This window comes from Accipiter gentilis, chromosome 4, assembly GCF_929443795.1.
Source record: "Accipiter gentilis chromosome 4, bAccGen1.1, whole genome shotgun sequence".
Taxonomy (NCBI): domain Eukaryota; kingdom Metazoa; phylum Chordata; class Aves; order Accipitriformes; family Accipitridae; genus Astur; species Astur gentilis.
In genome coordinates this window covers 46,911,446-46,934,228 of record NC_064883.1, presented here as the reverse complement: position 1 = coordinate 46,934,228, position 22,783 = coordinate 46,911,446, and the positions used below count along the sequence as shown (strand labels likewise).

The 22,783-nt window shown below is 62.0% G+C and overlaps 2 protein-coding genes across 3 annotated transcripts in view; one reads left to right on the top strand and one right to left on the bottom strand.

Moving 5' to 3' along the window:
• Positions 1 to 2,692, top strand: part of SCAP (SREBF chaperone) — a 66,902-nt gene extending 64,210 nt beyond the window's left edge. The window contains exons 24-25 of the mRNA XM_049799223.1: positions 19 to 225; positions 631 to 2,692. Coding sequence (XP_049655180.1) covers positions 19 to 225; positions 631 to 876 — 453 coding nt within the window. The 3' untranslated portion in view covers positions 877 to 2,692. The remainder of the gene's footprint in view (positions 1 to 18; positions 226 to 630) is intronic.
• Positions 2,693 to 2,770: 78 nt separating this feature from the next.
• Positions 2,771 to 22,462, bottom strand: PTPN23 (protein tyrosine phosphatase non-receptor type 23). Of its 2 annotated transcripts, XM_049799209.1 has the most exons (25): positions 22,170 to 22,462; positions 19,042 to 19,116; positions 17,688 to 17,815; positions 16,984 to 17,060; positions 15,937 to 15,986; positions 15,175 to 15,306; positions 14,631 to 14,711; positions 12,633 to 12,764; positions 12,364 to 12,411; positions 12,017 to 12,073; positions 11,353 to 11,411; positions 10,982 to 11,061; positions 10,628 to 10,742; positions 10,171 to 10,236; positions 9,630 to 9,775; positions 8,868 to 9,188; positions 8,271 to 8,425; positions 7,972 to 8,123; positions 7,519 to 7,698; positions 4,983 to 7,266; positions 4,593 to 4,777; positions 4,265 to 4,369; positions 3,985 to 4,123; positions 3,786 to 3,899; positions 2,771 to 3,694 (listed from the first exon to the last, which is right to left on the bottom strand). In XM_049799209.1, exons 1-25 carry the CDS (start codon positions 22,251 to 22,253, stop codon positions 3,152 to 3,154), a joined length of 5,508 nt encoding a protein of 1,835 aa, XP_049655166.1. In that variant the 5' UTR covers positions 22,254 to 22,462; the 3' UTR covers positions 2,771 to 3,151. The 2 variants fall into 2 exon arrangements, with proteins under 2 accessions (XP_049655166.1, XP_049655167.1); XM_049799210.1 differs by lacking the exon at positions 12,364 to 12,411.
• Between the last annotated feature and the right edge of the window lie 321 nt (positions 22,463 to 22,783).

The window sequence follows — 22,783 nt, the reverse complement described above, 5'->3', positions numbered from 1 at the left end:
CTGCCTGTGTCCTTGCAGACGATGGTGCTAGCGAGCGGAGGCCAGGACGGTGCCATCTGCCTTTGGGACGTGCTGACAGGGAGCAAGGTCAGCCACATGTACGCCCACCGAGGGGACGTCACGTCCCTCACCTGCACAACGTCCTGCGTCATCAGCAGCGGCTTGGACGACGTGATCAGCATCTGGGACCGCAGCTCGGGGATCAAGCTCTATTCTATCCAGCAGGTTGGTAGGCAGGGAGCAGCCAGGGAAAGGTTAAGGGTGCTCCTGTGCTTTTCTGGACCCCACCAAACCCCGCAGACTACCTCTGCTGGGCTTGTAGGGTGAAGGGATCTCTATTTATAAACTCCACCTGCTTTGGAAAACTTAACCGTTTGTAAACGTAACGTGCAAGAGCTTGGAAAAGACCAAATCAGTTGCTTGGCTAGACTGTGCTGTCCCACTGCGAGGCTCAGTGGCCCCATTCCAGCACATGTGCACCCACCCACGGGGCCAGGCTAGCAGAGAGGCTGCGGCTAAATGGCCTCTTCCCAGCCACGGCAAGAAGCGGCATGGGCAGGCTGCTGCCCTCCCTCGCGGAGGAGTTCCTGCCGGGGGCTTGGCTCTCTGACCTGCTCTCGTTCCACACAGGAGATGGGCTGCGGCGCCAGCCTGGGCGTGATCTCCGACAACCTGTTGGTGACGGGAGGCCAAGGCTGCGTCTCCTTCTGGGACATCGGCTATGGCGACCTGCTCCAGACCGTCTACCTGGGGAAGAGCAATGAGTCGCAGCCTGCGCGGCAGATCCTCGTGCTGGAGAATGCTGCTATCGTCTGCAACTTCGGGAGCGAGCTCAGCCTGGTCTACGTGCCCTCGGTGCTGGAGAAACTGGACTGAGGAAGGAGGGGCAGGCGCTGGAGCCTGGGTGGAGGGAGGCAAGCGTGATGGGGCACCCGGGCCCCTTCCGTAGTTGAAGGGAGCGTAGGCAGACGAAAGGTGGGCTCAAGGCAGCGCCGCGCTGCTGCCCGCAGGCAAGGGGATGGGGATGCCGGCTCCTTCACTCTGTCCATACCTCTGTTGCCTTTCCTCCTTGTAAACCGGACTCTTGCCACCCAAAGGTCTTCAAGGCCCCAGCCCTCCTCTTCGCCCCTGTCCCCCATTTCCCTGCATCTTCCATGTGGCTGCTGGGGCTCCCCACTGGTGCGATGCTCCTGGGGCTGTCCTGGCTAGCACAGAGGGACATGACAGAATGATGGGGGGGTGCCACGCTCTGCTCCAGCATCCTGCTCGGGACAGGACAGGCGATGGGGCTGGCGTGCGGTGGCTCCCCAGAGCTGACCGGCTGTCTGGGGGAGACCAAAGGAGCAGCAGCGTGGGCCTGGGGCAGCCTCACTGCCTGTTGCCTTGTGGTAGCCGAGCTAAGCTCTGTCTCAGCAGGTTCCAGCTTAGTTGCAGTTGTGCCAGCAGCTGTGCCCAGCCTGCCTTTGCAGGGCTGTCCCAGCCCAACGCCCACTCCCAGGGCACAGGGGACAGCCCTGCACACCCGGCCTCCACCCACCCCAGGCCCAAGAGGAGCAGCCAGGGGCTGCCAGCCCTCGGTGAACCCCTGGCACCCAGTGCCACCATCACCGCAGTCTGGCCATAGCCCCTTGGCTCACAGTGGCAGCGGGTCCATGTTGGGAGAAGGATGGGGTTGATCTCACCTGGGTGCTTGGATTCGCCTCCACGTCAGGGGAAGGACAGAGCTGACCTCACCTGGGCACTTGGCTTGGCCTCCACGTGCCTTAGAGCGCAGGCAGGGCCCCCACCTGCCCGGCTCCGGGCTGGCCCTGCCCCATGCGGGCTCTGTGCTGCAGCAGTCCCTGCCCTATTTATTTATATGCTGTATATATTTATTTATTATGGCAGGAGAGCATGGGACCAGGTACCTGCGCCCACATGCCCGCCCTCGCTCTACCAAGCTGCCATGGCAGAGCTGCCCTGGCACTGGACCTGCTCCCGCCTTTCTCCTTTGCCCAGTTTGCAGCAATAGCACCTTCCTCCTCCTCCCGCTGCAGGGCCAGAGGAGGATTTTCTCAGGTTGGGACCAGGCCAGCAGCCCTTGCCCCCATCCTCCCTGCAGGGAGAAAGCCCTGGGGGGCCAGGAGGACTTGGGGGAGCAGTGGGGACCAAAGGGCCCTGCCACTAGTGGGCAGCCCCCCACTCCGAGACACCAGGCTTCTCCTCTGGGGTGTGCCGGGGCAGGAGCTCAGCTCCCCTCCCCAGTTGCAGTACAGGCCCTGCTCCCACCCCAGGCAACAAGAGGCAAGGGGGCCAAACTGCTGCCCCCCCAAACCCTGCCCTGGCAATGGACGGGGGAGGGAGCACCAGCCTCGAGCAGAGCTGAGGCTGAACCCTTCTTCTACCATGCTCTTCCCTCCAGTAAATGCCGATGACGTCTGTTAATTGAATCCTGGTGATTGTAGAGGCAGCGCCATGCCAGCCCCCAGGCAGGCGGGAAGCCCCCCTGAGCACGGCTGGAGAGACCCAAGGCCTGGGGGCTCCCCCGGGGGGGACCATGGGGCAGCATTCCCCCCCACGCTCCGGCTTCCCCCTCTGCCTTGGGTGGCCTTAGCCTGGCTGTACGCTTTGTACTGTACAGGGGACGCTTTTTGTACCAGATCCTGTTTTATAACCTGTCCAAGGACACCACCATTAAACAGAACTAACCTGAGCATTGCTGCGCCGCTGCCGAACCCCTCCTGACCCCCCATCACAGTCCCATCCCACCCCCACCCAGGACCCCCAGGACCAGGCAGGGAGCCAAGAGCCCCCACGCCAGCAGCAGCACTGGGGCCTGGCCCAGCTGCAGATCAAACTCTTCTTTATTTTAGTAGCAAAGAGCTGAAAAAGTCAGTTCTAATTGGAGTCAAATAACGTGGCGAGCGCCAATGTTACACCTGTACAAAGCAGAACGATTGGGGGAGGGGGGGGTAGGGGAAGGCAGATACCCCCCCAATGCCCCCCCACCCCTTGGGGTACCCCAACCACTGCTGCCTGGGGTCCTCCCATCCCAAACTAGGGGTCCCAGGGGAAGGCAGCACCCACAGGGCAGGGGCCCAGGGCTGTAGTGCTGGGTCTGGGGGCAGGGGGTGGGGAACAGGACACACAACACACACGGCCCCCCCCCCCCTCACGTCTTGTTGAGGGTCCAGAGGGGATCGAGCATGCTGAGGGGGTCGTCACTGGGCCGGGGCCCCCGTAGCCCCTCGCCCGTCTGCGCCTGCAGGAAGTTCTGCTTGTTCATCCGCTGCTTGCCCTTGAGGGAGGCATCCAGGGTGAAGGCCTCGGGTGTGAGGGAGGCCAACAGCTCCAGCGAGGAGGTGGGGGGGGTGGCAGAGGGGACCACCGGCTCCCCCCTCGGGACTTCAGGGCTCTCCCCTACGTGGTTGCTGCTCTCAGGGTCACCAGGCGGCTCAGGGAGGGGCGGCCCCGGTGAGGAGGGTTCAGGGAGGGGGGCACCCACACCATCCAGCACACCGTCGGGAAGCACCGGCGGCGTCACCTGGGTGTCCACGGCATCGGGCGGGGGGACGGGATCTGGCAACCAGACCCCCCCTTGCTCCCCGCTGGTCCCCCCGGGCTTGATGCTCAGCTTAGCGATGGTGGCCTGGATAGAGCTGATGGGCATGTCCCCACCCAGGACCAGGTCCTGGGGGTCTTGGTGGAAATAGAGCTGCGGGAGAGAGGCCCTGTGAGCCCTGGGGGGGGTGATGGATTCCTTCCCCCCCCCCCCTCACACACACACACACTGACCCTGCACCCACCTTGGGGGAGGCACTGTTAGTGGCCTTGGGGACGGCAGGGGCTCCCACGCCGTGGCGGTGCAGCACTTGCTCGGCGTGCAGCAGGACGGCCTCGTAGCAGAACCTGAGGTGGAGCTGCAGGGAAGGAGAGTGGCATAGGTCAGTCCCTGGGGGCTTCAACCCCTTCTCCCCCCTCCCACCCCTCCCGCGGCCCCTCTACCTTCTCCTGCAGCATGTGCTTGCGCTGCTGCCGCATCCGCTTGACCAGCTGGGCCAAGTCAGGGATGCCGTTGCCTGCCTCCACCTCCTGCATGGCGGCGTAGAGCAGGCAGAAGGCCCCAGTGCGGCCCACCCCGGAGCTGTGGAAAGACAACCCCCCCACCCCGAAACAGGCTGTGACAGGCCCCTGGGGAGGGGACGACGGGGACACAGCACCCCATGCCCCCACAGGAGCAACACCCCACCCCCCCACCCCACCCCACCCCCCCAGCCCTGCTCACCTGCAGTGCACTACAACAGGGGTATGGAGTGGGCGCTGGTGCAGGTAGTGGCCGTGCACCTCCTGGATGAAGCGGAGGAGACTCCCCTTGCTGTCGGGCAGGCCCCTGCGTGGAGTGGGGACACACACACTCATTTGGGTTGGGGGTCCCGCTCTCAATATCCCCCCCAGGAGGGGTCACCACTGCCCCAAAGACCCTCCCCATGCTGGGGCTGGAGCCCTGAGGTGCCCCACCAGCAGTTCAGGGGGTTCCCACGGGCACCCACCCTCCCCAGCTGCTGCAGGACCACCACGTCATGCCCCCCCCCCCCCCCATCCCTGTGCCGTACAGCTCTGGCCAGGAGGTGAACTGGAGGTGGATGACGGTGCGCTTGAGGCTCTGGTCCCGGTACTGGAGCGTGATCATCCTCTCCACGTGGGTAGGGGCGACTTTCAGGCTGGTGAGGATGAGGGTGATGGGTCCCTGCACCACAGGCTGGCCCCGCTCAGGGGGGAAGTACCGCAGCACCTTCTGCTGCGGGGAGGGAAGGGAGCTTGCTGTCAGGAGCTGGCGCTGGCAGCCCCCTTAACCACCCCACCTGGGGCAGCTGTAGGACCCTCCCGGTCCCCATCAGGGCCCAGATCTGCTGCATGGTGATATGCTGGGAGAGTGCGACAGGCACCAGGAGGGGCGAGGGATGCCAGCGCCAGGAGCCACGCGCGCCTGGGAAAGGGTCTACCTTGTCCAGCTCCTGCTCCGACACCAGCATGACAACGACGGAGACCTTCTGCTCGTAGATCATCAGCCAAAAGTCGGCGGCAGTGCCCAGCAGCGGGGCCTGGGTAGCGATGATGGTGGGGCAGTAAGGCGAGAGGTCCTCCACCCTGCTGGCGTTGATGTAGTCGTCCTTGCCCGAGCGGAGGACGACACGGTTCCTGTCGTAGGGCATGATGTCCTGGTGCCGGTTCTTCATGGAGTAGCAGCGGGCAATGGCGATGGAGAGCTGCCGGGCGTCCCGCTCCTGGGCATCCTGCAGCTCCTTCCAGACGGCGTCCAGCTCGGTGGTGCCGCCGGGCCCTGGTTGCTCCAGGCGTTCCACCAGCCCTCGGAAGCGGTCGAGTTCTGCCAGCAGCCGCAGGACTCGCTCCGGCTTCTCATAGGGATCGTTCTCAATCAGCTGCACCGCCTTGGGCTTTTGCCCGTCCTTAGCATCCGCCTTGGTGGGCTGCAGCAGGGGCTGGCCGACGGCCACCTTGGAGCCGCCATGCTGGCTCTCGGGGCTGGAGGACAGCAGGTCATCGGTGGAGGAGCTCTGCCGCTGGAAGGGGGCCTCGCCGGGGCCCTGGGGGAGCGGGGCCGTGCCCGGCGTCAGCGAGGGTGGGGGTCTCTGCGGCAGGCTGCTGGATCCCGGCACCAGCGCTGGGGGCTGCATGGGCAAGGCCGGCTGCGGGGAGGGGGCCGGGGAGGGGACCAGGGGACCTTGGACCACCGCTGCGCCCGGCATCTGGCTCAGACCAGGGCTGGGAGAGGGGGTGACGTGGTGGGGGCCAGCCTGGCTGGCAGGGGCAGGCGGAGGGGGGCCCAGGGCCATGGTCCCGGGGGGCAACTGGCTGCTGGGGGGGGGGGCAGGGCTGGGGCAGAAGGGCAGAGCAGGGGAGCCAGCGGGCACCGGCTGCAACCCCCCCAGTGTGGCATGCAGGGGCTGCGTTGGGGGGCCGCTCTGGCCGGGGGCCCTGGGGAAGGGCAGGGCCCCCCCGTGCGGGGCGAGCCCCTGCGGGGGCAGCTTGTCCTGCCCCGGCAGCTGGTAAAGCTGCGGTGGCAGGGGGGGCTGCCCGGGGGAGGGTGGGGGCAGCTGCCCCCTGGGGCCGGCGAAGGACTGCTGGGCAAACTGGGCCTGGGGGGGCAGTGGGGGCCGGGCAGGCGGCTGGAAGGGCAGCGGAACCTGGGCTCTCCCCGGGGTCAAAAAGGGAGCCGGGGGGAACTGCTGGGGGCCCTGGGCCCGAGCGGGCATCTCCATGCCAGGCTGGAGCTGCGCTGTGGGGGCAAAGGTCTGCGGGTGCTGCCTGGGAGGGAACGGGTGCTGAGCCAGCTGCCCAAAGGGCTGCAGCCCCCCCTGGGCATAAGGGAAGGCGACAGGGGGGCCCCCCAGGCGCTGTGGGGCCAGGAAGGGGACTGGGGGCACAGCCGGCCCCTGGCCGGGGAGCTGCGGGGGAGCAGTGCAGCTGGAGATGGGGGCTTGGACGCTATCCACCGTGGTGGTGGCCGGCCGGGCAACTGGAGCCGGTTCGGGGCCGCTGGCCGGCGGCTGGGCACCCATGGGGGCTGGCCCTAGGGTTGGGGGTCTGAGGGGGCCGGGTGCGGGCACCCCCGGCTGGCCCAGACCGTAGGAAGCAGCAGGAGCGGGAGCAGAGCCGGGCAGGGGACCGTGCTGCGGGGACGAGCGTGGGGGAACCACGTGGGGCCCCACGAAGCTGGGCTGCACCGGGGCCGTGCTGGGCTGCACCGGGGCTCGCATCAGCGGGGCGGCCGGGAAAAGCTGAGGGGAAGCGGCCGGGGCAGAACTGGGGGGGGGTCCAGCCGCCTGCGGGGCAGAGGGCTGCAGGAGCTGCACCGGCGTCCCCCCGCCAGGGGGAAAGGGCCCCGGCGCCGAGGTGGGTGCTGCTGGCAGACGGTAGTGCCCGGTGAGGGCAGGGGGTCCCGGGAAGCGGGCAGGGGTGAAGGGCTGCAGCGGGGCACTGGCCAACCTGGCCGCGGGGAGGAAGGGCTCGGGGGGCCGCAACCCGGCAGCCAGGGCCGGGTTGAGGGCGAGGGCGGCCAGCGTGGGGGGCGGCAAGTGGGCCAGGTGCCCGGCTAGCACATCTGGCGGCAGGCTGCGCAGCTCTTCCGGCAGCTCCGACAGCACCAGGGAGCTCAACGGTGGCAGGTCACCAGCATCCGGCCCACCGGTTTCCAGCTCCAGCGGCTTCCTTTGCAGGGCGGGTTTGGGGGCCGTGGGCCGAGGGGGCGGTTGCTTCTTCATCTCCCTGCCGGGGGGGGGGGGGGGTAGCGGGGCTCAGCACGGAGTCACTGGCCCCCAGCGAGCCCGGGTGGGCACGGGGAGCCACTGTGCCAAAGCCAATCCCTCCAGCCGCAGCCCAGATCACCCAGCAGCACCCAAAGGTGCTTCCCACCTCCCCAGGCGAGGCAGGGGGCATCACATCAGGGACCCCCGAGCCCAGCTTTACGTTCCCTCCAGCCCACACGCACATCTCTGCAACAGGCACGGCACCACCTACTTCTCCAAGATCTGCTGTCTGTTGGCCTCGGCAGCTTGGCAGGCAGCCCGGGCCTTCTCCAGCAGTTTGGCGGCTTTCCCCTCCAGGTCGGTGTAGAAGTCCTTCCCCTCCTGCGATTTCTTCATCAGATCCTCATAGGCTTCGTAGGAGGCCACCAAGGTCTGAACTGTGGTGTTCCACCTGGGGAGATGGGATGGAAGGGCTGAGTGGTGATGTAACGCGAAGACAAAACTGGGTCTCCCCACTCCTGGGACCTGAGGAGCCCACCAGCACCCACCTGGGATGGACACTGGGTGCAGGACAGCCACCAGTGGCTCCCCCAGCAGTGGGGCACGACAAGGGACAGAGAAGCCGGCAGTGACGCCACACCTCTCCCTTGTGAGGGGGTGAAGGCTATTCTCATGCACCCAGACCCCACCATTCCTCCGTGCCTCAGCCCCACACACCACTCACTTGTGCTCCACCTCGCCCAAGGCCTTGCGCACAGCCGCATATTTGACATTGGCGTCCGTCAGGGCTTTCAGGACGTTCTCCTGGGCGGCCAGGTTCTGCTCCAGGTACACCTTGATCTGGTCGTACTTCTTCAGCTGCTCCTCAAAGAGTTTCTGCCAAGAGAGGGGAGGGTTTGAGGGGTCACAGGTGGCTGGGGAGGCTTTGGGGTAGTCTGGGACAGGGCAGAGCTCTTGCTGCAGCCCTGACCGGGATGTGTGACACACAAAGGGCCTTCCCCAAACACGGCGGCTGGCACCCACCTTCATCTCGGAGCGGTCGGTGGTGACCAGCGAGGTGGTGATATCATCCTTCTGGATCATCTCACGCAACTGCTGCTCCAGGGACATCCGCTGGTCCCTCATCTCCTGCACCTTGGCCAGGATTCGCTTCAGGTTCTGCAGCACCTGCTTGTCGTCTGGGGGACAGGGAGGGCTGAGCGGCTGCGCCAGATTGCGCCGAACCCAGCGCAGCCTCCCCGACCCGAGCCTGCTCACGGTACATGCTGCAGCCGAGGGGAGGGAACCGCGGGGGTAAGGAACCAGCCTGTGGCTTGTCCTGGCACACCAGGCAGTAAAGACAGGCATTTGCCGAGACGGTAACAGGGTCTCTGGCCCATCTGTCCCCACACCAGGATCCCATTTTGCAGGTTTTTCAGGGGGACAAGCCCCCACCCCGGCTTGCAATGGACCACGCAGCTGGCTGATGCCAAAGCAGCACCAAGATGAGGCAGAAGGTGACACGAGGGGAGCACCGGGGAGACAGGAGGGAGAAGCGGACCTACTTTCCCCCCCAGCTCCAGCCTGGGGTGCCATTGGGAAGCCGGGATGGCTGCAAGCACGGGGTGCAGCACCACTCACCTTCGGTCAAGGCGGGTGAAGGCAGCGCAGCCCGGACCTGCTCCAGCGGCCCGCTGAGCAGGCGGAGGTTGCCGATGTGCAGGTTCATGGCTTTGTGGAGCTCGGTGTTGGTGAAGCTGGCCTTCTCATGCACCTCCATGTACTTGGAACACTCCTTGCTGACCTCGGCCAGCCCTGGGGACGGCGGCAGGGGGGACCCCTGGGGCGGTGGGACCTTTCCAAGCAGCTCCTGCAGCTTTCGCTCCTGAGCCTCATCCTCCTCGAGGAGGTCTCGGATCTCCTTCAGGGAAGCCTCGACATCAGTGAAGACCCCGGAGAGCACTGCAGAGGAGAGAGACCGAGGCTGGCAAAGGGCTGAACCACCACCTGCCACAAGCTCTCCTGGCCCCTGCCTGCTCCAAGCCTGAAGCCAGGCATCAACACAGCAGCCTGAGAAATAAATCTGGCTGTGGGTGACCAGAGAAGGCAAGGACATCACAGGCCAGATGCCTGGGTGCTGGGCTCAGGGCCTGCCTGCACTGGGCTTCAGAAAGCACTGACTCCCTTGGCTGCAGCCACCAGCGGGGTGACGGCTGGCTGGGCCTGTGAGGAAGCAGCATTGCCTATGACTGGCCAACAGGAAAAATGCTTTGGGGTTTGGGAATTTACATCAGCAAAGAATCAGCCATCGGAGCGGCCGTTCCCAATGCCAAAGCCCCCATCAGGGAGCGGCATGCCTGCCCCCAGGGCCAGCCCAGACATCCCTGGTCGCCGTATCCTTACCCTGCATGGACTGGACAAGGTTCTTGACGGTGTCGGGACGCACGCTGAGCGCAGCGCATTTCTCCATCAGGATGGGGGGGATGTGGCTGTACATGTCGAGGTTGTCCACGGTCTCGGGGTCCAGCTGCATGGAGTCCATGAACTGGCTGCAGGTGAGAGAACAAGCCCCTGAGCGGTGGCAGAGCCTCCCCACAGGTCCCCCCACCCCAAACCACGGCCAACTCGGGGCGCAGCACTGCAGCGTCACCCCTGATGGCCTAAGCAAAGCTGCACGGTGAATTTGGGGACCAGTCACTGGGACCAGAACCTGCTGGGGGACAGGGTCTGCCCCAGAGCTGGGCAAACTGGGACTTGACCATACTCAGCACACGAGGGTAACAGATCAGGGATGTCTGTGTTCCCATTGGCGCTGGGGTGGGAAACTCAGTGAGGGGATAAACAGGACAGCCCTGCACCAGGCTGCAGGGAGCCCAGAACGCTGCCTGCATCTCCAGCTGGGAGAAATTGGCCAGGGCCCTGTCTGGGTATGGCTCACACGTACTCCAGCACTTCGTTCTTGGCTTCGATCTTCGCCATCACATCTCTCAGCAGTTTGGCCTTCTCCTCGCTGCAATAGAGCAGAGGAAAAAAAAAAATAATCCTTTAGTGCTGCGACAGGAGTAGGGAAACCTCCACCATGAAGTCACAAGTGCTCTGAGCTCTGCGGGAACTGGCCGGAGCCTCGTCCATCCCCGGGCCTGCTGGATGAGGCCCTTTGGGGTGGCAAGGCCAGCTCCAGCTGCCAGGAGAGACACTGGACAGAGGCCAGACGTGAGAATGACTCAGGGATGTTGGCAGTTCCCCAAGAAAACCTCCAGCTCCCAGCTCTCTTTAGCTTGCAGAGTTGCTGAGCTAGGGCACGGGCTCCTTGTTGAGAGCTGCACCCTGAGCTCCGTGACCGGCTGGCTGTCCTGCTCCAGCCAGAGCCGTGCCCATCCGCGCTGCAGCCCAGGACACACCTGTACAGGGAAGAGGCCTCGTGGGCAGCCATGGGCACCAGCTTGGCGAATATATCGGGGCCAGTGACAGCTGGATCCGTGGGGTTGACAGGGAGGGCTTTCACCAACGGGGCACCTGGGGGTCGAACACACAACACACGCTTGTCTGAAACCTCCACGGGGAACAGATTATTCCCAAGACAGGTCTTCCCGCTCAAAACCTTCATTCCTGGCAGATTCCCAGAGAGCATGGCATCACAGCACGAAGCCCCAAGGGTCCCAGAGCCCAGAGCCCCATGGATTCACCACGCGTCACCATGTGTCCCCCCCCTCTCCCATCAGGAGCTGGCAGGAGAGGGCACTGCCCATCCTCACCTTTCACAGACTGCAGGGTGTCCAGTGCAGGCACAGCTTCATGGTAGATGAAGTCATTGTCCTTTTTGGCCGAATTGTACCTAAAACCAAGAAGTGATGGCACGTTGGTGAGGAGCAGACAGCATCCCTGGCTCCCTGGGCTTGCTCCCAGTGGGGTCAGGCCCTGGGTCTCTTGGGCTCGCTCCAGGGAGAGCAAAGAGTGACTTTCACAGCAGCTGCACATCCCGCGAGCCTCAGGCAGCACGGGATGCTCGGCTTTGCGTGTCGGGGGACACCAGGGGCGCTCCCTGGGCTGCTCCGGCCACAGGGCATTTCTGACCCACAGAGAAGCAGGACGGTTACATCCAGGGGAGCCCCGTGCACGGACTCACTTGCCACCGATCACATCCATGGTGAATCTCAGGGCTTCCTGGACGGTTTCTGGCTGGCCCTGCAGAAATGAGAGTGAGTTAGAGCTGGCAGGGAATTGATATTACTGTCCCAGTGGCCGATCGCAGCCCTGCGTGCTGTGGCCATGGCTCGAGTGTGCCCAGGAGCCAGCAGCAGCCTCACCAGCCATCTCTCCTTGTGCCCCGTAAAGGAACCAAGACACCTGGAAGCAGCCCCAAATCTTTCATGTCCCACTTTCACACACAGACCCTGCTACAGGGCTGTCCTCAGTTTCCCAAGCACCGTAGCACTGACACCAGAGGCTCTGTGGGGAGCCCACCAAGGCAGCAGGGCTGAGCACTGCAGACCCACGGCCCTTCTGGAGCTGCCCACATGCTCCTAAATGATTAAAACCAAACCAAACCCTGCTAAAGCCCTGGTAGACCAAGATACAACAGCCTTGGGCTTGGCTGGATGTCCCAGAGGGAAGCAAAGTGAAGCTTTGGGAAGCCAGCACAGGTTTGCCAACCTACTGAACGGCAAGAAAAGCTTTTAAACTGACTCCAGTCTCATCTTCCCAGTCTGGCATCCTGCTGGCCTGAGCCAGGGCCCAGCACAGGAACTTGAAAAACCCAATTACTGCTACCAGATGGAGCAGGAACACACCTTTGCCAGCTTGATTGCTTCATTGAGTTTATCCAGAGCACTCTGGAAGTAGATGACCTGCAGAGAGACAGGGAATTAGGGCTGGCACAGAAGTAGATGCCCTTGCTTTGCACAAGAACACGACTACCACTCCCTGAGGGCCGCAGCTTCCCACAGCGTAATGGGGTTTTTCAAGAACACCCACAAACGCTTGCAGGAGGCAGGACATCATTGGTGACACGCTCGTGTCCCCAGGGCTGCGGATACCCAGCGTCACCAGCATGACAATCTCTTCCAGGACTCAACCCCCCCAGGGCAGGAATCCAAAGCCTGGACCGGACGAGATGGACCAACACGGCTCTGCTTACCCTTTCCCCAAACTTCTGCTGCTCCTCAGCCTGTTTTCCCATGTGCAGCTGCAAGAAAACACCCATCAGCAGTGTCAGAGCTCCTTAACTCAAGGGAGATCCTCTGAAAGGGGCAAGAAAACCCCACAGAGCAGCCAGAGCCCGTTCGTTGGTCATGTTGTGGTGAGCACTGCGCCACAGTGGGCACAAGCAGCCCAAGCCGGGATGGGAGCAAAGAGCAGGTGCCCCCAGTGCAGCCAAGCCACCCCCCAGTTGATCTCCTCACTTACGTGGGCCACAGCAGCAAAATAATAGATTTTCATTTGAACCAGCTTCTTCCAGTCTTTCTGGATCTTTCCCAGCAGCGAGGCTGTCTCCGAGTTTTCCAGCGCCCGGCAGGCCTCTTTGTAGTAATCCACCACCTACAGAGAGAAGGACAGGTGTTTGGAACCCCCCAGAAAGCCAGATCCCAGGTGGAACAGAGAGCAGCAAGGGAAAGGAGGATTCACCGGCACCAGGGTTTGTGCCCAAGGTCTCAGATCACCCAGCCAGCACAGCAAAATGGTCAGTCGGTGGGGAACTCGCAGATGCATTTTGGGTCAGAGCCAGGGACTAGTGACATCACCACAGTAAACCTACCCCACATGGAGAGTTAGAATCATAGAATGGTTTGGGTTGGAAGGGACCTTAAGGATCATCTTGTTCCAACCCCCCTGCCATGGGAAGAGACACCTTCCACTAGACCAGGTTGCTCAAAGCCCCGTCCAACCTGGCCTTGAACACTGCCAGGGATGGGACATCCACAGCTTCTCTGGGCAACCTGTTCCAGCGTTTCACCACCCACGCAGGGAAGAACTTCTTCCTTACATCTAACCTAAATCTACCGTCTTTAAGTTTTGTCGTGGTTTAACCCCAGCCAGCAACTAAGCACCACGCAGCCACTCATTCACTCCCCCCCCCATCCAGTGGGATGGGGGAGAAAATTGGGAAAAGAAGTAAAACTCATGAGTTGAGATAAGAACAGTTTAATAGAACAGAAAAGAAGAAACTAATAACAATAACACTAATAAAGTGACAAGAGTAGTAACAAAAGGATTGGAATGTACAAATGATGCGCAGGGCAATTGCTCACCACCCGCTGACCAACATCCAGCTAGTCCCCAAGTGGCGATTCCCCACCCCCACTTCCCAGTTCCTATACTAAATGGGACGTCCCATGGTGTGGAATACACCGTTGGCCAGTTTGGGTCAGGTGCCCTGGTTGTGTCCTGTGCCAACTTCTTGTGCCCCTCCAGCTCTCTCGCTGGCTGGGCATGAGAAGCTGAAAAATCCTTGACTATAGTCTAAACACTACTGAGCAACAACTGAAAACATCAGTGTTATCAACATTCTTCGCATACTGAACTCAAAACACAGCACTGTACCAGCTACTACAAAGACAGTTAACTCTATCCCAGCTGAAACCAGAACAAGTTTAAAGCCATTATCCCTTGTCCTATCACTACATGTCCTTGTGAAGAGTCCCTCTCCACCTTTCCTGTAGGTCCCCTTTAGGTACTGGAAGCCTGCTCTAAGGTCTCCCCGGAGCCTTCTCTTCTCCAGGCTGAACAACCCCAACTCTCTCAGCCTTTCCTCACAGGAGAGGTGTTCCATCCCTCTGATCATTTTTGTGGCCTCCTCTGGACCCGCTCCAACAGGTCCATGTCTCTCCTGTGCTGAGGACCCCAGAGCTGGATGCAGAACTGCAGGTGGGGTCTCACCAGAGCGGAGCAGAGGGGCACAATCCCCTCCCTCGACCTGCTGGCCACACTGATGGTGATGCAGCCCAGGACACAGCTGGCTTTCTGGGCTGCAAGCGCACGTTGCCGGCTCATGTCCAGCTTTTCATCCACCGGTACCCCCAAGTCCTTCTCTGCAGGGCTGCTCTCAATCCCTTCATCACCCAGCCTGCATTGATACTGGGGGTTGCCCCAGCCCTGCACTTGGCCTTGTTGAACTTCATGAGGTTTGCACAGGCCCAGCTCTCTAGCCTGTCAAGGTCCCTCTGGATGGCATCCCTTCCCTCTAGAGCATCTTACACTCTCCTTTGAGGAGCTGATGGTTGCACTCAGAGCCTAAGGCAACAGCAAGACCCCATACTGCTCTCTGACTGCGCTGACGCTGCGCAGGATCTGGGACACCCTCCCCGAGGTCCCGATCCCATGTGTCGCTCCGTGCAGTGGGAGTGGGGCTGTTCCAAGGCAGAAGCAGCCAGAGTTCGGCACAGCAGAGATTGCCCAGGAGCTCACCTGGGCGCTGATCCGGGCCACGAGGAAACTCTTCCTGTTGTCCAGCATGGACTTCTCCAGGAGACACTCCTGTGCCTGGCCCTGTCAAAGACAAGAGGGGAACACTCAGTTTCCCCTACACCTTGGGACACCCCCCTATATCCAAGCCAGCGCCAGGCCCCAGCCCCTGGCAGGACCCACCAGCTACAGCCCCTTTCTTCAGGGGTGGTGGGGCACAGTAAACTCCAGCCCCAAGGGATGCCCGAACAGCCTGGGGATAAGCAAAGTGGCACAGAGCCTTCCCTCTTCCCTGCTGCCTCCCCAGATCTCCTTCCTTCCTGCAGGAGGGAGCCCCTTGTGCCTACAGCAGCCCGGACCCCAGAGACAACAGCCCCCATGGGGCACTGGGGTCCTGTTTCACCCAGCTCCAAGCGCTTAGACTCCACAGGGAGCACCCAACCCTAGGAACACCCCTCTCCTGCTTGAGCAGCAGCTGCCCTCAAGGTGTGCAAGAAGCCATCCCAGTGTGACCAGTGCCCCCGTGGAGGCAGAACCCAGTTCCTACCAGCATTAGGTTGATGTTGAGGTTGAGGATCTGGTGGCTCATGTCTACGCTGTAGGAGTGAGGGAAGTGATCCCGCAGGTATGTAAACGCGCCGGCAGCACACTGGAAGTGAGTGCAGGAAACCTTCATGCCCTGAAAAGACGGGAGAACACGTGTCAGGTGTGCACAGCCCTCTTGCACGTGTGCCGAGCCAGCCGACTTTCGTAGGCACGTGCGGCTGGACACAAGAAATTTGTGGAGACTTGGCCGGACTGGAAAAGCAGCAACCTCCTTTCACACGGCAGGGTTACGGTGATAAACCCCAGCTCAGCAGGGGTTAGATGCTCCCTGTGCTGCTCAGGCCTCCTCCGAGACCCCAAAAAGCAGCTGCCACAAGCCTGGAGCGAGTCCCTGCGGCTCACGAGGCTCTAAACAGCTCAGTGCTTTCCCCTGGCCGTGCATGCTCCAAGCTGTGTCACATTTCTCCCCTTCTGGCCCTAGGTGCTGAGGGTAGAAGGTCAGCCTGGCCAGCAAGCAGGCAGAGCCTTGCTGGAGCAGGGACAGCAACAACGGGGCAGGGAGGGACGCAACCATGAGGGGGGTGGCCCCTCATAACGCTCTACAGCAATCCTGGGTCACAGCAGACATCCAGAGCTGGTGTCTGACATTGAGATACTTGTAACCACCCAAGTTACGGAGGAGAAGTACTCAGTGCTACCGGCTCGTGCCTGTTAAGCACACGGGAGAGAAAAGTCATTGAGGGAGGACCCAGGGGATCGTTACCTCCTCAGACACTCTCTTGTCCATGGCGCCCAGCATGGAGTGCAGCGCACCTGCGGAAAGAGGACACTCTGCCAGCCCCCGCTCACTGCTCCCAGAAACTGCAGGTCTTGTACCAGAGAAGCTTCAATCTGCGGCGAGTCGGCCACAGACACCCAGCAGCACCCAGCTGGCTCTCTGTGCCAGCAGGACGCAGGGAACCATGGCATTCAGGATGCCCATCTCACAGGCCACCAGTGTGAAAGACTGCACATGCAAGTCATTCAGCACAGGAAAGCCCCGTGCTGGAAACAAACCCTCAGTATTGAAAAGCAACTATCCCGCACCCTCCTGGTTTAACAGAAGTGTTTCTTCCAACTTCAGGGAGCAGCTAAACTACTTTGCTCTGCACGTGGTCCACTGGGAAAATGCAGTCAGTTCCTGATCTGCAGCACAAGGGGCAGCTGCAATGCCAGGGATGGGAGTGTTTCCAGCTGCATTAAGTGGCCAGGGGCTGAGCGTCACCTTCCCTTTGGGGCTACCAAAAAAACCCCACTCTGAGCTGTGATTGTCCACAGCTGGAGAGCAAGGTAGGGGGAACAAAAGTTAGATTTGCTGCTTTTACACCCATTTGCTGCTTTTGAGGAGACGGGGTGCTGGATGACCTTGACAAAAACTGACTGAGACCGTCACTGTGCCAGAAAGGGCATTTGTAAGGCCACAACCCAATGTCAGGCTCCTCGGTGCAACCTCTGACCGAGATGCAGGGCAGCACACGACCAGGGCATGCTCAGACCACGAGGAAAGGAGAGGAGGCTTCTGACAAAAGCCAAAGTCAACCTCTTGTGCAGCTCTGACGCTAAGTACCCAGCCCCACAGGCAGCACGGAGGAGGGGAAGAGGCACAACCAGGCTGAGCCACGGGTGCTGGTGGGATCAGGCGGGCCGTGCTGCTGTCTGGCTGCTCTGAGGAAGGCCGATGTGGAGCATGGAGCAAAGGCTGGGCAGGGGGGGACGACATCCCTTGTGCCCAGGGCAGACTAAGAGGACAGCCGGTCTCCCAGGCCCTTACCCAGGTTGTAGAGGATGCATGCCTGCTCGTACTTGATGTCCTCGTGAGTCACCGTCTTGCCTGAGAAGATCTCAGTCCTGCGAGGAGAGAAGCCTGATTACCAGCTGTAGATGGAGTTACTGGTGTTCCTGGGCATGGGCCACCAGCCAGGAAAAGGATTTGTCAGGAGACGTGCTCCCTCAGAGGTTCGGAGAAGGGGCCCTCCTGCCTGGCATCACCCTGGACATCAAATCAAGGTGCCGGAGGCGGTGGGAGCTGGTGGGACGGTGTCTCTCCACATGGTGGGTTTGTTTTGGCTTTGTAATCACACAGACACCCCATTTACACACAGCTGAGCAACTCTGCCACTCCAGGGGATCTCAGCACTGTCACCTTGCACGGTGACGCTGTCCTGGCTCTGCCTTGTGTCTCCTCAGAGCCAACCGTGTTGCCTTACAGCTCGGCTTAGACGTCCTGCCAGATCCCCAGGGCAGGACGCCATTTCCCAAGGGGTCTCCAGGACACCCCTGTGCCACCCAGGTACAGCTGCTGGGCTTCAGACAGGGGCATATCGGATGCCGGTGAATGACGTGCACAGGCAAGAGGGAGCAGTTGCTCTGCTGTGGGTCAGCCTCCGCATTTCAGGAAGCTCACGCTGGGAACTGATCCTCCCACTGATAATGCCCACGCTGGAAAGAGCGTACGGGGAAGAAGCTCCTCCTCACCATGCGATGGGAACTGCCGCCTCCTGCTCAGCACCCATGGGGATGCGGCTCTGCAGGTAGTGGAGTTGGCCGAAGTATTTCCGCAGTGTGCTGCAGCCCTCAAAGTCCCTGGGAACGTTGACGGCGCTCTGGAGGGGAGAGAGGAGGAGGAAGAGGCTGCCCTGAGGACAGGACTGTGCTCACGGGTAACGTGCCAGGCAGGAACAAGAGCCTGCCTGATTTGTGGTGAGATCTGCAGGCAGGAGGGGACAGTCAGAGCCAGGCATCAGCCAGCTCCCCCGCCATGAAGCGGCACCACAGGAAGGAGCAAGGCCTTACGGAAAACACCGGTGTAACACAGCTAGAAAAACAGGTCTGTTTGCCTAAAAACGAGGCTGGAGGGAGCCACTTTATGGATCTGGAGCAACCGGTTCAGGGAAAAAGAGCCTCTGCTCTCCTCGGCACAGGCTCCTAAGAGCAAAATAAACGGGTGGAATTTGGGAGCGACTGACAAAGGGGTGTCCTTGACAGGGCACAGGACCTGCTGCTATGGCAAAGCTGTGCTGGGAGAAGGAAGGGAAGAGCAGGAGACCCTGGAAAGGTTTCCCAACCTCCTGCTTCAGGGTTAAGGCCACAGGCAGAGGCCAGAACTCCACAGATCCCAGGCTGGAGATGTTAGGGCACCCACCCACTGCTGTGCTTTGGAGAGGCTGGTAAGATGACCCCAGTGCCAGCACCACGAGTTACCCCAGCTCCACCCTGCGCATCAGGCTCATGGCCCTGCTACAAAACCTACGGCACATCACAAACCGGCACCGGTCCCAGTTCGGGGCAAGTCTCCGACCGTCTCCAGCTGGTTTTGCCATCCGTGTTTCAGCTACCAGCTGTCCGGGGCCAAGGCCATCTCTAATCTGCTCAGTGGCCCCAAAATTGATGACCCCAGTGACTAACACAAGTATGTGGGCTCCAGAGCTGAGAGCAAAGGGCTGATTTATTCCCTGAGAAGACCTCAGGCACCAGCCTGACTAGACAAAGCGATTCCTTCCTCCCAACAAGGAACTTGTATTCAACACAAAACCCAACAAATTCAGGGAAGTGGATATAGCAGAGCCCTAATGCCCAAACCCTGCACGCTCCTTGGGAAGCCCAGGATGCAGCCCGGCTGCCAAAAGCCTCATCCATGGGCCACTGGTGATGGAGAGAAGCAGCCATGGCAGCGCTCCGGCACACCTCCCGGTTCAGAGAGGCAGCGGGAACCAGTGGGAGCCGGCAGACTTGTCCTTGAGCATGGGGTGGGCAATGAACCAGCTCCCCCGGTTTGGCTCTAGCAGGTCTCACTGGGGCTGTGAGTGATTCAGGATGGAGCCCGGCTTACCTGCCGGAGCAGCTCCAACTTCCGCAGCTCCTCGTTGTAGTTCTCTGGATTCTCCCCATAGTTCTTCAGGACAAACTGGAGGGAGGAGAGAGGGGTGAGAGCCTGGCCCTGTCTGACACCCAGAGACACCTTCCCAGCCTTGTGCCCAAGCAACAAGCGGCAGCTCTCCAGGGAAGCCTGGAAGAAGGCCCCACGGCGGGTCTGACAGTGTGAAGGGCCGTGCATCTCCTGGCTGGGAGCTTGTTTGCCTCCTAAAACCCCCCAAATCTTGTCCCACTCCTGCTGAACCTCAGCTTAACGCAAAGCCAGGGTGCAGCATCCCATGGAGACAACAGCCTGGGGAGAGTCACCGATCCAGCATATGCCAGGAGCTGGTGGGGACCTTGGAGCTGGAGCGGAAAAGCTGGAATCAAGTGGCCAGTGAAGGGGACAGACCGAACTGAAGTCACTCCAGATTCACACCCAATATCCCTCTGTGTTTGCATGAAAGCAAAACCTCTTGCTGACTGTCAGAGGGTGGATGTCACGCTGGCAGTTGGCCAGGAAGGCCACTCATCGCGGCAAGGGCAGAAAGGGAAACAAAACTGGGTAGCGCATGCCGATACGGAACAGCACAGTGCCGCAGGCCCTGCCAGAGGCTCCTCAGTCGCCATGGAGAGGAGCTAGAGCCAGGGCTTGGCCAAAAACGCTCTGGCAACCCCAAGGAAGATGCTCAGCAACGAGTTACATCTCCCCACTGCCACTAAGAGAGCAGTGGGGACAGAGCTCCCCAAACCTGCCTCTAGCTCAGGATTCTCCAAGGGTTTGTGCAGGAATTCATCCAACCTTCCCGGCAGCCGGGAACCCACAGCCCCACTCTGCCCTGGCTCAGGCAGACACTGGGAGCTTTATCCAACCCAGCGGCTGCCAGGTTAAGGGAGGCTGGGGACATTTGAAGGGCTGCCCACACCCTGTCACTTAAACACAAGGTTAACACAGCTCAGTGCTGGAGAAATGAGGGAAGTTTCCTCTCCTCCCTCTCCATTTTGACCAGGGTGCCAGGTTTCTATTCCCTGTTGCTTCTCATAAGCCAGCAAAACAGAGCGGATTTCCATCAAACGTGTGCGGGGAAGCCTGGTTTACAAAACAGACTTCCACCTGCTGCCAGACACAAAAATTCCCTAAACAACTACTTTTCAAAAGTCACCATCCCTTGGGACAAACTTGGGCCTGGAGGCCACCATCCCCTCTGCTGCAGCGCTCCGTGGGCTGCCGCCACAAGGCCCAGGGCACTGCTGGCTTCCCCGGCACTGGCAGGCAGGCATGGCAGGGCCAGAGCCGCGCCGACAGTCACCGCACCTTGTCCTGGCCGGCACAGCATGACTCAGCTCAGCGATCCCACAACACCTTCCTCCTGGCACAAGGACATCCCTGCCACGCTAACACCACTGCTGGGGTCCGACAGACACCAGTCCCCCTCAGCACACCAAAATCCAGAGGGGTGGGAAGCAGGTGGTGGCACAAATGCAGGGGAAACGCCCCCGTCCTCCTTCTACATCAATAAATCATGCTTTTCATCTGTAGGCGGCACTAGGAAATGCCAATCATAGGTGGAGCTTGTTTACAGCTGCTTAATTAAGTACTTCACCTCCTTTAAGCCATCCGTTTGGTCCCTGCTGGGGCGGCCAGCACAGATTGTGTCCCCCCCGCAGCTCTCGGCGGCCACTGGGAAGGAAGGAGCCTGTCGACTCGCACCCACCGTACTCTCAACCTTCGTCTAATAGCACCGCAAAGGGATTGGGGCTTTTGACTGACTGATGATCAGTCAGCCTGGGCTGCTGGCGGCGGGAGAACCAGCTCCCCCCTCCTCAGTTCCCTCTTTTACATGAGCCCGTGGGAGTAGAGGGAAAGGAGACGCGAGGGATCGGCCATCGCTGACCCGGATCTCCTAACGAGGCCTGCCATGGCATTAATAACGACCACTGCCGGGTGGGGAGGCTGGACCCGGCAGCAGCGGGGCTCAGGGAAGGGCGGCTGCGATGCCAGGAGTCAGCGCAGTCACATGCGGTGGGGACAGACTTGCCAACTCACCGCTCGCCCCCGAGGTGGCTGGGGAAGGCTCTGCCTGGGTTGGGGAGCGCTCCAGGGACTCCCCCCTTCCCAAACTCTGTCCCCCGGCAGCACCGCATTGGCGGGGACCCGCTGACCCCAGCCACCGAGGAAGGTCCCAAGACCTGAGGAAGCAGCGAAGCGAGCGGGGACAAGCCAGGGTGGGCTGACGGGGGCACAAATTCGCTCGCGGCCTTGCTCCCGCCGTGACACGCAGGGCAGACCCACCCCAGGGTGACAGGCCACCACAGACCCAGCCGGGGCACCTCACACCCCTCCCTGCCCAACCACTCCCAAGAGCCCCCCAGGGCCCTGCCTGACGGTGCCCCCAGCAGCCCTGCCCCAGTCCTCCCCATCTCCGGCCCCCCCCCCCAACACCCAGAGTCACAGCCCCCCCAGATATCCCCGGCTATAACTCCCTGCTTCACCAGGGCCCCCCCAAAATCTCTAAACCTCCACACTCCCCTTCCCTGTGCACCCCAAAGACTCTCCACATCCCCAACACCCCCCACAGAGCCCCCAACCTCTGCCTGCCCCACACCCCAAGCACGCCCCTCCCTCACAGACCCCCCCCCCCAACTCCTCTCTGCTCCACACACTCCCCTCCCTCACAGACCCCACACACCCCTCATGGAGCCCCCCCGACCCCTCTGCCCCACACCCCAAGCACTCCCCTCCCTCACAGACCGCAAACACCCCTCCCTCCGAGCCCCTCTTCCCCCCTCAAGCACTCCTCACCCTCACGAACCCCCCAACACCCCCCGCCTCACACACTCCCCTCCCTCACAAGCTCACCCTCCCTACCCCCCAAACACTCCCCTCCCTCACAGACCCCAAACAGCCCCCCCCAGCCCCTCTTCCCCCCTCAAGCACTCCTCACCCTCACGGACCCCCCCAAACCCCCAACGCCCCTCCCCACACACTCCCTTCCCCCACAGACACCCCCCCCCCTTCCCCCCCTTTCAAGCACTCCCTTCTCTCACAGGCCCGCCCCGCCCCGGGCCCCTCGCAGGCCCCAGCCGTCGCCTTCCCGGTCCCACCTTCTTGACGGCGGCGTTGAAGGCGAACTCCCCGGCCTCCTTCAGGTCGAGCCAGATCATGGGCATGCGGGGCACGGCCTCCATCCCGGCCTGCGCCCGCCGGAACCGCCCGCCCAACCGGAACCGCGACGCGGAGCCTGACGGGAAACCGAGTCCTCCCTAGCGAACCTCGCCCCGCCTCTTCCGGTATCGCCGCCACGCCCCCCGTGGCGCCGTTACCACGGAGACGCCCCGCCCCTTCTGCGGCTTCTCAACGGCGGGTTGGCGCGGCGGCGCTTCACCCGCCTTCTAGGGGCGGGGCTGTTCGTAAGGCGGGGCGGGGCAAAGGGGCTGTTTCCATGGCGACGCTCCGCCCACACCCCCCCCGGGGAGGGCACAGGACGTTCCCATGGCAACGGCCGTCCCCGTCCAGGCCTGGCCCGGTGCAGGCCCGAGGCGAGCGGGCCCGGCCCCGGCCTGTCCCGGGCTCCCCCCCCCCGGCTCGGTAGCCCCCCGCTGGGCCCTGCCCGTAGTGTCCCCGCAGGCCTCGGTCCCACAGCTGGGGACAGGGCTGGCCTAGGCCGGAGCCTGGGGCTCCCCTGGGGCTGGGCCCCGGGGTGGGTGGGGGGCATCTG